This window comes from Mustela putorius, unplaced genomic scaffold, assembly GCF_011764305.1.
Source record: "Mustela putorius furo isolate JIRA1106 unplaced genomic scaffold, ASM1176430v1.1 tig00000129_pilon_pilon_pilon, whole genome shotgun sequence".
Lineage (NCBI taxonomy): Eukaryota > Metazoa > Chordata > Mammalia > Carnivora > Mustelidae > Mustela > Mustela putorius.
Window position 1 is genome coordinate 13,838,551 of NW_025421290.1, and position 14,081 is coordinate 13,852,631.

At 38.8% G+C, this 14,081-nt stretch overlaps 1 protein-coding gene across 1 annotated transcript in view; it reads left to right on the forward strand.

Moving 5' to 3' along the window:
- Positions 1-10,346: 10,346 nt before the first annotated feature.
- LRRC9 (leucine rich repeat containing 9) overlaps positions 10,347-14,081 on the forward strand; it is a 143,302-nt gene continuing 139,567 nt past the window's right edge. The window contains exons 1-3 of the mRNA XM_045074580.1: positions 10,347-10,561; positions 13,275-13,355; positions 13,616-13,834. Of these exons, the coding sequence (XP_044930515.1) occupies positions 13,308-13,355; positions 13,616-13,834 (267 nt within the window). The 5' untranslated portion in view covers positions 10,347-10,561; positions 13,275-13,307. The remainder of the gene's footprint in view (positions 10,562-13,274; positions 13,356-13,615; positions 13,835-14,081) is intronic.

Sequence of the window (14,081 nt, forward strand, 5' to 3'; positions counted from 1 at the left end):
CTGTACCTCAGGGTTACTGATCGGCGCACTCCTCTGATGCCACCGCCACTTCTTGCTTGGATCAGTAGGGTCTCTGCAGCCGATCTGCCGCTAAGGTTTGCCAAAGCCTTCCTACTCATGCAGTTCACCACTGCCCCCACCTGTTTCCAGGTGGAATTCAGCCTGGCTGTCGGTCAAAATCCATGCTCCGCTGTGAGACGGAAGCTTCATCCCCCTAGTCCCAGCAGGTAGCTCGCTAACTCTCCCCTGCGCAAGCGCATCCGCACACACACCCTCCGGTCCTGACAGTTTTGCAACGCAGGCGCGTTTATTCCCATTTTACAAAGGGGGACACTGAGGCTTAGAGGAGTGAAGTAACTTGCCCATTCACGAAGCCAGTGTTCAAGTTACAACTCAAAACCTTGAGCTGTTTATCCAGAACCATGCTGACACTATTAGGCAATATGTTGGTGGTAACTACTTAAAATAGTACGATCACAACAATGACAACTTCTGATGACATTTTTGTATAAAGTTCTGCTCAATGTGAGACGCTTCGGCGTCTGCCTTTGGCTCGGGTGTGATCCCAGGGTGCTGGGACCGGGTCCCCAATCGGGCTCCCTGCTTAGCAGGGAGCCTGCTTCTCCCTCTGCCTGCCATCCCCCCACCCCCACCCCGCTTGTGTTCTCTCTACCTCTCTCTGGCAAATAAATTTTTTTAAAAATCTTAAAAAAAAAAAAAAGTTCTGCTCAATGTGTGTATATATCCTTATATCATGTCAATAATGTCAATATACTCAATAATGCCAAGCACATATGTGGAATTTTTTGAATTTTGAAACTGATCTTGACCTCTACAAGCAAAATAGTGAGGACATTATTTTAAATGGATTTAAAACAATTGTTCCAATAACTAATGGAGTAGCTTCTAGGCCTAGAATTCTAAACTCCTTTACTCTCAGTTATGAATATTAAAATGTTTTTCTTCGTGGACCAAATGTTGTTCAAGACCAGTAGTTCTCAAAGTGTGGTGGATGACCTTCATGGTCTCTGAGGTCAAAACTATTTGATAACAATATTAGGGTGTAATTTGCCTTTCATTCTCATTCTCTTATGAGTGTTTGAAGCTACATGAGCTGAGATTTTGAGACAGACCAACTTCAAAAGCACATGTAAGAATCTTAAGTCAGACACTTGAGTCAGACATATTCTCTGAAGTCAGATACTAAAGAACTTGTAAAACAAAGCTGGGTTTCTTACTAAAGTTTTTCTTTCAAAAAGTACAATTATTTGTACAAACATGTTATTTATGCTAACTGTAATCATTTATTCTTTTTAAAGTAAACATGTTTTGAAGTTCTGAGTTTTAATTTCTAATACGGTAAGTATCAGTTGGGTATAACTCAAAGCAACAGAAAATACTTGTTCTAATCAAGAAAATTTTGTAATGAAGTTCTAAACTTAAAGCTCTCTCCAGTAAATATGCTTTGATAGTCTAGAAAACTGGGAAAGAGAGGGATATTCTGAAAATTAGGACAATGTGTTATTATTATTTTAAAAACCCACAACACAATAAACCTGTAATTTGAAGTAACTGTCAGTCACTCATTACAGTTGTTCATGAATGTCTAGTATTGCTCTCTCCTGAGTCCCTGTATTTATGGCTCAAATAGTACCCCTAAGGCTTAGGAACACATTTAAATTGAACTTAGAAATTAATAAATAAAACTAAAGGGAAGAAAATTAATGATAAAAATCGAAGAATGTTTTGAAAAGCCATGAAGAAATGAACATTTTCTTTTCTTCCAATGGAATTTCCAGTTGGAAAATTCTTAGTGGCAATTTAAAGAATTGGGGCATTCAAAACAATGATTGCAGATGAATTAAATAATAAACTGAATGAGAAGAAGTAAAGATGATAAGTGAAGAATTCAAGACAGAAAGTGCATCCAAGGGAAGGAGAAACATCTACAACCAAAGAGCACAAAGATTCACCCGCAAGCATCTCATTTATTCTCTCGTCTCCATTCTCTGATCTACATCTTTAGAAGGGACTTCAATCTTTTCTAGTTTCTTTTCCCTTTTTGAACCCAATTGAGAGGCTGCAGAAATAGTTCTAAATGTGGATCACAACCATGATTAAACACATTAAAAAGAATTTGGTGTGGGAAGGGCAAGTGCTTTCTTTAAAATAATCATTTTTTTTTAAAGATTCTAATTTGACAGAGACAGAGATAAAGTACAAGCAGGGGGAGTGGCAGGCAGAGGGAAAGGGAGAAGCAGACTCCCTGCTGAGCAGGGAGCCCACCGTGGCGCTCAGTCCCAGGACCCTGGGATCATGACTGGAGCTGAAGGCAGATGCTTAACCAACTGAGCCACCCAGGTGTTCTACTCAACTATCCTTTTAACTCAACCACTTTTGGTTAGTAAAAAGATATTGGCAGTATTTCAGCCTGTATTTCCTGGGGCCACTGCAATGAGGAAGAGTATCCATCATTTCACAATTAACACTTGCCCACTAACCACTATGTGGAAAGAGCATTCCTGAGTCCTGAAGACAGAGATTGAGAGGGGGGCCCCATTCCCTGAGGGCTGCCCAGTCTGGTAGAGAAAATAGCAGTGAGGCTTAAAAGCACGTAGTGAATCTCTCCCATTTATTTGACTGGATGACATTTTACTTCCCTTCATTTGTTCCTCTCTCCTGCTCTTTCTCAAACAAACCCAAGCTGTCTATTCGTGCACTCACTAAATTAAGTAAAAATGAGTTCATTTTAAGAATTTTGCTGTATCTGTTTAGATTACTCAAGTCACTGTATAAAACTTGTGCTGGGAACTCAATTACTTATCACCAGGCCTCAAGTCTCCACATAATTTAAATAATTTTCTGGAACAGTGATGTTTTCTGTGGGATCAGAAGTCAAGAATATTGACTGAGGGAGGAAGAATGAGAGAATTTTGATTTCAGCTTTCAAGATATATCTTGAGAAAGTAGGTAAACTGTCTTTGAACAAAAGCAGGAAGAGTATGGCTTTGAGTGTTTGTACTATCTGTAACCCTGATCCGTGGGTATTTACCCTAGAACTCATAGCTTTAAAGGAGCAGTGGTTTAATTAGAAATATCAAATATCTGTTTATTTAAATACTGAAGTTGTGTGTGGGAAACACAAAAGCAATAATGCATAGGCCCTTGCCTTCTGGTTATTTATAGGTAGTTAGGCAGAAAAAAAGATACCTAACAAAATGGTTAAATGGTAGCAAAGCCACCTGCCAAAAGGGGGAACGTGGCACTATCCTCCATTTAGCCCCTTTTCTCCCTAGAAAACAGTTCCAAATTCTTGATTTAATACAACCCAAGTTTGATAACTGGGCAATTAAACATCTGCATGTGGAATACAAGACTGGGTCATGTCACATGATCTGGCTAAAAGCCAAGACGGGGGGCACCTTTCTACTATGGCAGAAACTTTTCTGAATGTTCATCACCCAAGCATAGTTCTGTGCTGCTCAAGTGGTAAGGACACACAGCCTGTTGAAATGTTGAATATCAGTAGGTTTGCCAGTAAACTAAGAAATCTGTGGGTTAATTCTACTAAAGAAGGTATAACCCTAAAGAGGTCTGTTTTACTTCTGATGGTGGGTATATTTAAGATAATCTTTTTGAAATCCTACTGAGTTTTTTCAAAGACCCTCTTGAAATAAAGATTACTGGTTTTCGCTCCTTATCTAGTTCTTTTTCTTCTGCAGTAGCAAAAGCTCCGATTTTGAGCTGGACATAGGTCTACCTTAAATTAACATTAAATATTCTGCCTCTCTTGCAGCAATCTGTGGACCCGTCACTAAGTTCTGGCTGATAGTATACAGTTATTACATAAAACTTTCTCCTTCTCCCCCTCACCCATCTGCTGGCTGGCAGGCACATGTGATGACTGGAGAAGATGCAAGGATCTTAGACTATGAGGTGACCCTGCTAATAAAGGACATACACAGAAGAGAAACAAGGTAGGAGGCTGGATCCTGACACCTTACAAGCCCCACACCACTATCTCCTAATTTTGTATGAGAGAAATAAATTTCTATCTTTATAAAGCTATGATTATTTTGTTATTTTTTTTAGTGCAGCCAAACCTAAGTCCAATATTCATCTAAATTCTAAATTGGAAAAAATTAAAAGCAATCATTTGGAACTATACAATTGAATATGGTAGCCATGATTCACAGGTATCTAATAACACTTAAGTTGTGGCTGGTCTAAATTCAGGTGTGCTGTATGGATAAAATATACCACAATTTTGAAAACTTCATATGAAAGAAAGAATGGCAAATAGCTCATTAATAACTTTTTATATTGAGTGCATGTTGAAATGAAAATATTTTGATATGTTGGGTTGAAAATACAAAAACTGATTTCACCTGCACTGGAAGGGCAGCCATCAACAACATAAGTCAAACTACTGAATGGGAGAAAATATTTGCAAACCATACATCTGATAAGGGGCTGATATACAAAATATATAAAGGACTCATACAACCAAATAGAGAAAAAAAAAACCAAACAATGATATACAAAATATATAAAGGGCTCATACAACCAAATAGAGAAAAAAAAACCCCAAACAATCCTATTAAAAAGCTGACAGAGGATTCGAATGGACATTTTTCCAAAGACCACATACTGATGGCCAACAAGCACATGAAAAGATGCTCAACATCTTCTCTAATCATCTTTCCTAATCACAAAAATCTAAATCAAAAACCACAAGATGTATCACCTTTGATAAGAAAGACTTATAAAAAAGATGAGAAATAACAAGTGTTGGCGAAGATACGGAGAAAAAGGAACCTTCATGCACTGTTGGTATAAAGGTAAATGGGCACAGCTACTGTGGAAAAGAGCATGGAGGTTCACAAAAAAAAATTAAAAATAAAACTACCATATGATCCAATTCCACTTCTGGGTATTTATGCAGAGAAAATGAAAACTAACATGAAGCATTATTTACGGTAGCCAAGACACAGAAACACTCTAAGTGCCCATTGACAGATGAATGGATAAAGACTCTGTGGTATATATATATATATATATATATATCCATAAATAAAAATGAAATTTTGCAGGGCGCCTGGGTGGCTCAGTGGGTTAAGCCTTGGCCTTTGGCTCAGCTCACGATCTCAGGCTCCTAGGATCTAGAGCATCGGGCTCTCTGCTCGGCAGGAAGACTTCTCCCCCACTCCCACCCCCCCCCACCCAGCCTGCTTACTTGTGGTCTCTCTCTCACTCTGTCAAACAAGTAAATAAAATCTTTAAGAAAAAAGAGAATGAGATCTTTCCATTTGCGACCATATGGATGGATTTTGAGGGCATTATGCTGAGTGAAATAAGTCAGACAGAGGAAGATAAATGCTGTATGATCTCACTTATACCCAGAGCACAAAACCAAACCAAACCAAACCCAAACAACCAAATCATGAATAGAAAACAGGGTGGAGGTTGGGAGAGATGGGGTTTGGGGGTTGGGGGTTGGGCAAAGTAGGTAAAGGGGGTCAAAGGTGGAAACATTCAGTTATAAAATAAAAAAGTCATGAGGATGCAATATACAAAATCATAACGGTAGTTAATAATACTGTAGTGCATATTTGAAAATAGCTAAGAGAGTAAATCTTAAAAGTTCGTCTCACAAGAAAGAAAGTTCTAATTCTAATGATAATGGGTATTAACTAGATTTATTATAGTGATCATTTTGCAATATACACAAATATCAAATTTGTACACCTGAAACTAATATATGTCAATTAAATCTCAATTTAAAGAAAGACTTTTCTGATGATAATGTGATTTTTCAAATATAAAAATTAATTTCACCTGCTTCTTTTTACTTTTTTAATATGGCTAATAGAACATTTAAAATGACATATATGGTCCACATTTTATTTCTATTGAACAGAACTGATTAGAATATGGACTTTTAAATATGGGGATAAAGAGGTATGTTTACTGAAGATCAAAAAAGACAAAGATGGGGCGCCTGGGTGGCTTGGTGGGTTGAAGCCTCTGCCTTTGGCTTGGGTCGTGATCTCAGGGTCCTGGGATCAGGCCCTGTGTCAGGCTCTCTGCTTAGTGGGGAGCCTGCTTCCTCCTCTCTCTCTCTCTGCCTGCTTCTCTGCCTACCTGTGATCTCTGTCAAATAAATAAATAAAACCTTTTTTTTTTTTTTAAAAGACAAAGATGACAGAATCCATAGCATTTCAGATTTAGGTCAGTCAGACATGGGTTACATGTCCTGCCAATATGGGGTTTTAAAATAAAATGGAGGACTGCTAATACATCTTTCAAAGAAAGAATATCTGGGATGATTTTAAATGTGATTCCATGTTAAAAGGTGAATTAAATGCTTAAAATCTCCTAAGCACAATAATTTAAAAACTCTGATGCAAAAGCTGCTGTCATAGGTAAAATTCTTCTGTGTATTTATTAATACATATACATAAATGAAAATACATATAGGACATTCACCTTATATATGTATCAGCTTTTTACTTGTTTTCAAGGGCATGAATGTCTTTCTTATTTTTGATGTCCTTTCTTATTTTTTATTTGAGGGTCATTTGAAATCACTAATTACAGTCTAACGTTCTGCTTGGTGGCATTCATCTTGTGTTTGCACAATTAAAATTCTGCTTCCACTCAGGTGTTGGATTTGCAGGTTGGTTCATGAAGTGATCCTTCTGGCAGAGCTAGCAAGATGTTGCTAGCCACAAACAGCAATTGTGTTAGAGTTGCTTGTATCTGATAACAGGACCTCTTTTCAGGACCTCTTTTCAAGTACACAGATGTGCATATTAGCCGTGGTTTATAACGCAAATCAAGTGTTTCTGTGTAGGCTGGCTCTAAATTCTATAGATACTATCATCTTTGTGCACTTGCTGCTAAGAGGTAGATCTCTAATAACAGTATAGCACTCTATCACTTTCCTAAAATGGAAAAAGAGCTCTCTATTTTGACTTACAGAATATACTTTTTCAGTGTCAATGTGCATTTTCAATTTCAAACATTTGGATTATTCAAAAATACATCTAACCCAAACTATAGAAACAGGCTTTAGAAGGCAAACAAACAATACCCCGTTTTTCCTGTCCAAGCTTTGAATCAACTGGGAAATAGTTATGAGACATATAAAGGGAGCTTAAAATATGAACTTTAATACTAGAAATGTCATTGGGAAAATGGGTGTGTATCTGTAGAGAAAAGGGCTAACATTCCCCCTTCCAAACAGATCTTGCAACAGTCTGCCTGAGGATAAGTTTGGTATGGTGAAGGTTCACTTAGGCAAAACTGCTGTTTCCCACTAGTCTGGGGGCACAAACAGATGAAAACAGGAGAAAATATCCAGTATTTTAAATCCTGTAGTAGATTAGCTTCACCAAATCAAGAAAGGTAAGCCAATGATGTGGGGTGGGGGAGGGGCGTCTCATGTTTGATCTGTTAACTTCTCAAGTATTTTATTATAAAATATTAGAAATGAAAAGAATGTGGATAACTATATATGGAGTCAAAGCAGCAATGGTTTGGGATACGTAAGCTAATACTCAACTACATGTTGTGATGTATAAATTTTAAGGACATATTCTTAATCCATTCATCTATCAATAGATACTTGGGTGCTCCCATAGCTTGGCTGTTGTAAATAATGCTGCAATAAACTTAGGGATGCATGTATCTTTTTGAATTAGTTTTTGTTTCCTTTGGGTAAATACCCACTAGTGGAATTACTGGGTAATATTTCTATTTTTAATTTTTTGAGGAACCTCCATACTGTTTTTCACAGCAGCTGCACCGATTTACATTCCCACCAACTGTGAATAAGTTCCCTTTTCTCCCTATCCTTATTCACACTTGTTCCTTGTCTTTTTTTCTAATGGCTGTGAGGTGATATCTCATTGTGGTTTTGATTTGCATTTCCCCAGTAATTCTACTTCTGGGTATTTACTTGAAGAAAGCAAAAACACTAATTCAAAAAGACATATGCACCTCCCTATTTACTGCAAAAGCTCAAGGATGTGGCCAGTCAGCAATTGAGTCAGAGTTCTGTTGTAGCTGTAGGCTAATAACCATTGGTGATTTGCCAAACTAAAGACTTTGTCCTGAGTAATTCTCAAAAGAAGAATTTCCTGTTAACATATTCCAGATGGTATTTGGAGCAAAAGGTGATTACAATTAAAAGCCATAGATAGAACACAAAACCTAGAAATAAAATCACTTGTTTATGTAACATAAAGAAAACTGTATTACTGGTTTGGACAGACATAACCGATTTCTAACAATATACTATAATAATCTCTATACTTTATCCAAGAGCTGCATTCCCCCCAAATGAGAAGCTTGGTGTATAAAATTCTCCTCATTAAATCAATTACCCAATTTCTTGATCTAAAAGTTGAGGTGTTTTATTTTTCTTTTCTTTCTTTTTTTTTTAAAGATTTTATTTATTTATCAGAGAGAGAGAGGGGGAGAGAGCGAGCACAGGCAGACAGAGTGGCAGGCAGAGGCAGAGGGAGAAGCAGGCTCCCTGCTGAGCAAGGAGCCTGATGCGGGACTCGATCCCAGGGCGCTGGGATCATGACCTGAGCCGAAGGCAGCTGCTCAACCAACTGAGCCACCCAGGCGTCCCGAGGTGTTTTATTTTTCTTAAAGATTTATTTATTTGACAGACATCACAAGTAGGCAGAGAGCAGGCAGAGAGAGGAGGAAGCAGGTTCCCTGCTGAGCAGAGAGATGGATGTGGGGCTCAATCCCAGGACCCTGGGATCATGACCTGAGCCAAAGGCAGAGGCTTTAACCCACTGAGCCACCCAGGTGCCCTAAAAGCTGAAATTATCTTTATCTAGTATTATACCCCAAGATGAGTATCTGCTTAGACAGGTCTTGTTTAACTAGGTTTTCAAGTAATATTAAAAATATTAAAAATACAAATCCAAATCAGATTTCTCTGGTATTTGTTTTAAACCTCTAAGCCACAAATATTTTAATTAATTTATTCTTAACTAATTAATGACGGATGGGAACAAATTCTTGTGACATAAAATATATAGAGGGAACGTTAATTTACTTTTTTAAATGTTTATGCATTTACAGTCAACATTATAGAAAAAATAAGTGAATCATGACAAATGTTGAATTGTTAATAGTTATTAGAAAAATGGAAAAAAATTTTTAAAATAGGTTCCCCGCCAAATGTGGGGCTTGAACCTATACCCTGAGATCAAGAGTAGGATGCGCTACCCACTGAGCCACCCAGGCGCCCCTGGCAAGAAATATTTTTAAAATCTACATTTTTGTTTCTCTTGAGAAAGTAGCTTGAAACTCAGGTCTATTGAATGAGGCGGCCATCTGGTGACGGAAAAGGGCACTGCCGGCCCTATCTTGCATTAACTGAACGTCATAGATGTTCTGCACAAACCAACTGAACCACAAAAATTTCAGTAGCGCTGTCCAGCAGAAACATAATAGAATTCACATATGCAATTTAACAATTTCTAATCACTGCTTTTAAAAAGTAAAATTCTAACATCGCATTTTTATTTAACCCGATATATCAAAAATATTGTTATTTCAGCATAGAATCAATGCACAAAGTTTCTTTCTTTCTTTCTTTTTATATTAAGCCTTCAAAAGACAATGCGTATTTTATGGTACATCTCAGGTCGGACTAGCCACAGTTCAAGTGTTCAAGAGCCACGCTTGGCTGTGGCTAGTGGCTCCCCTATTGGACGGGCAGATCTAGGAAATGGAGCGCTACATTTATTTTGAGTTGCCTTTTACTACGTTCATTCATTTCTCATCCGTTCTGCCCACTCTTTTAGAAGTTCCTCCCTTTCCCTTTCCCTCTTCGAGACGACCCTAGGAGGACCCATCTCTTCTCCAGAGGGCAGCGGGGCGTTCGTTTGCTAGTGCCGTCCTTGGAATCGGCTCGTCGGTGCTCGGCAGCTCAGGCGGAGGTCAGCTACATTCCTAGGGGGATCGGAGGCCACGCCAGGGGATCGGGGGCTGTCCTGGCTCTCCAGTCGCCTTATGACATCACAGCGCCATGACTGAGGTTCAAGTCCAGCGAGGCTCCGGGCTTCCAAGCCTTTGGCTGGAGGAGGTCACACGACGAGGTCCCTGTCACTATGCCCAGAACTCGGTGTTTCCCGTCCGGTCCCCTGATCCAGCGAAGGCAGGTGAAAAGATGCGCGCTGGCACAAACAGACCCGCGAGCGAAAAAGTCCCCACCATTTCCCAGCAGCACCAGCGGGGTCTTCCGGGTGGACCCCTACCTTTGCTGATTGGTTGGAGGTTGCCGCCACGTGACCTAGAAACTGACTCGGCTGCTGCTTTCCCCGCCTCTGTTGTCCCCCTCCCCACTCCAAGGTCGGGGGAGGCGTAGGGCAGGTTTCCTAGGCAACCGGAGCTGGTAGTGTACACACAGCAGGCCCCGGATTAGAGAGGAGGGTGTCGTGCCCGCTGTTCCAAGACAGGGATTGAGGGGTCGGAGTGGACTCTGGTCTGTCTCGGACTGCCCTGGAAGCCACCATCTTTCTGGGATAAGGTGAGTGTGTCACCTTGTGGCCTTCGGGTCTATGTCACCTGTCTGCAGGCCCCAGGAGTCTTTGTTCTCCTGTCCTCCCTCTCTGCCCGCCCCCGAGAGTTAGATGGGAGACTAGCAATGTTGAGGTCAAAGGACCCCGGTAATGGCACAATGGAGATAACAATAATGAGATACGGACGTGTATTTATTGGAGGCTGACAGGGTGACCACAGCAAAAGTTAAGAGGAGGAGGAAAGGAAAGGTGGCCCACAGTCACCTGTGCAGACTTTACTGCCCACGTTAAGGTCCAGAACTGAGAAAAACAAGTGCTCCTTGGCCAAACTGGTTATTGCTCACCTAGGGCCAGTGCTCCTTGGCCAAACTGGTTATTGCTCACCTAGGGCCAGAAGTGTGTTTGTTGTTGGGTCCATCGGTGCTAACAGCTGGATTCTGATCTTTTTATACCCAAGGGAGGAGACAGTTTGATCATACAGAACTTCTAGTTTGTAGAAAAGAAATTTGATTTTCTCAGAATACTACCCTACCAGGCTCTCCTGGCAGACAGAAACATGATGCTTTACACCCTAATTATTATTACACTCTGGTCATGTACACCAAGTATTTACATATTATATATATATATATATATATATATATTCCAAGTTATACCATATAGAACTCTGTAGCATGACAATTTAAACTGTTGAACAAATTTTATGGAACACCAAGCAAGTGCCAGGCACCGTGATAGGTTCATTGTCCCTGCCTTCAGTGAACATGTAACCTCATAGGAAAGAAAGACCTGCGAGTATCACAATACAGTGGGACAGGTGCTATATATAGAACATATGCAGGCCCTAACTAGAATCACAAGGAAGAGAATGATTATAATATTACCAGAGAGAATTAAAATCTTCACCAAGAAGACCCTTGCTTTAAATCTTTAAGGATGTACGGAGTATGCCATAGAGTCAAGGGAAAAAGACATTTTAGGGAAGGAAGACAGCATATGGCAAAATACCCCAGCCCATATGACAGAAATACCCCAGCCCATTCAGAGAACAATAGTTCTCTGAACTATAGTTCCCCAGATTCTGAGGGTGTTGGGAGTTTGTGGTTGATGAGCTTGACAGGTAGGCAGGAGTCAGAGCATGGATACCATGAATGCTTTCCAAGGGAAGAAGCTTAAACAGGTATTTACCTTTCAGGATGCTGGCCGTCACAGTAGTGTAGAGGTTGGAATGGAGGCTTCAGGGCCTACCATAAATTGGTTTGTTTTCAAATTTTATGTGAACAGAGCCACATGGTATAAACCTCACTGTGTGCGTATCTTCCTTTGCTCAGCTTGTGTTTGTGGGAACATCCATGTTGTATACAACAATAGTTTCTTTCTCATTCCACTTCTAGGTGTAAACTCAGACTTAAGTGGACCTAATGTCTTGCATGATAAAACTGTTCAGGGAAGCACTATTGATCTCCAAACTGGAGACATTCCAAACATCTCCTAATAGTAGAATTAATATAAATGGTTTATATATTCATACTATACAGTACTAAACACACTTTTAAGAAGTTTTTTTTCTTTTCCATTTTTACCTAGTTCTATCCCTATCCAACCTCTTGTGTCTATTATAACCACACTAGTTTTCACCTGCATCCAAGGCAACTCATGTTAACAATTTAGTATGTATCTTTACATATTTTCTCCTTACGTAATCATATACACATGCATATACATATATATACATATACACACAGATGTACACCCATACATAACTACAGAGGAATTGTAAAAAGTGTGTTCACAATATACATCATACCTACATTTCGCTTTGTCATGTCGTCATATTAAAGCCTAGATCCCTATATTTTATTTTATTTTTTAAAAATATTTTATTTATTTGATAGAAAGAGAGGATAGCCACAGAGGGAACACAGCAGGGGGAGTGGTGGAAGGAGAAGTAGGCTTCCCACAGAGCAGGGAGTCGAATGAGGGGCTCAATTCCAGGACCCTGGGGTCATGACCTGAGCTGAAGGCAGACACTTAACTGAGCCACCCAGGCGCCCCTAGGTTCCTATATTTTAAAAATATATATCTGGAATAATATAATGAATATTAGAAATTATCAAAAAATGAGTTTTTATTATAGCTTCTTAGGTATTAAGCAGTTCATATAATCTAAAATGAAAATATTGGCTAATTCATTTTATTAAATATTTCTTCCCATGCCAGGTATGTCACAAAACCCTGAGGTTTCTTTTCTTTGCTATTACACTTAGCTATGTTCAGTTTTAGACACAGCAGTATAATAGGAAGGATACACTAGATCCTGTTCAAAGGACAGAAATAGTTATCTCTTGTGAGAGAACTAAAGAGATGAACTGGGGAGTGAGGTAAGGTTGTAGACGAGAGATGACCATGTTCTTCAAGTATGAAAGGCTTGTGACATGGAAAAAAACAACACTGGTCTTGTTTGAACTCAGGGGTTAAAATAACAATGGAGTGGAGTTACGGAGACACAGAATTAAATTCAAAATAAATTGATTTTCTAACAGAAAACTTTAGAGATGGAATGGACTGTCTTGGGGACCAGACAGATAGCTGGTATTATACTGTGTGAAAATTTCAGGCCACATATGGGTAATTCCACCTAAGTAGCTTTAAAGCCCCTTCAACTTGGAATAACATGACTCTAGAATTTGTCTTGTTTCAACTTTTCATTTTCCTTAACAGATATATTATTATGACCTTTATTTTTAATGGAAGATGATTGAATGTGAAAACTTAAACCAGGAAGAAATAATTAAAGAACTGGTGAGTCAAAGCCAAATTTCTTTACAATTACATTTGCAAGAATATTAAATGGAACATTTTTACACTCCTTTCTGGAGCTGACCTAGATTTCTTTTACCCCATTGCCTTTGAAAGTAGAGAAAAACCATATATATGGTATAACTTAACTTCTTGTGAGTTAAAATGACATCAGTGTGATTGACAGTTTATAATTTCTAATAGCAAAATAATTTTTAAATTATTTTAAATAGGCAATAACCCAATTTCTTTTTTTGGAACAGTGTTTATGCAATGGTTTGTCTTATGAGATGGTTGGACAAGAAGGATCAGATACTTCAAAACTGGAGATGTTTTTCTCAGGGTATCCCCGTATAGTTGGATTATCATTATTTCCTAATTTAACAAGTCTCACAGTTGTTGCTCAAGATATAAAAGAAATTTCAGGGCTAGAAACTTGTTTACAACTTAAAGAACTCTGGATTGCTGAATGCTGCATAGAGGTAAGTCTAAACATAACCATATATGAAGTATTTTATGCTGAATTCTTTGGCCTTGGAAAGATAGTTCCTTGAAATATATGTATGAGTCATGGATCAAAACAGATGGAGAGGGCCATACATGATGAAGTAAAATAAAACCCTTTACCCAGTAAATCAAAACAAACAAAACAAATGGGTAAAATACAGAAATAGATTTCTACAAAGGAGAAAATAGAAACAAAGACTCAAAATGTAGACATATTTTACT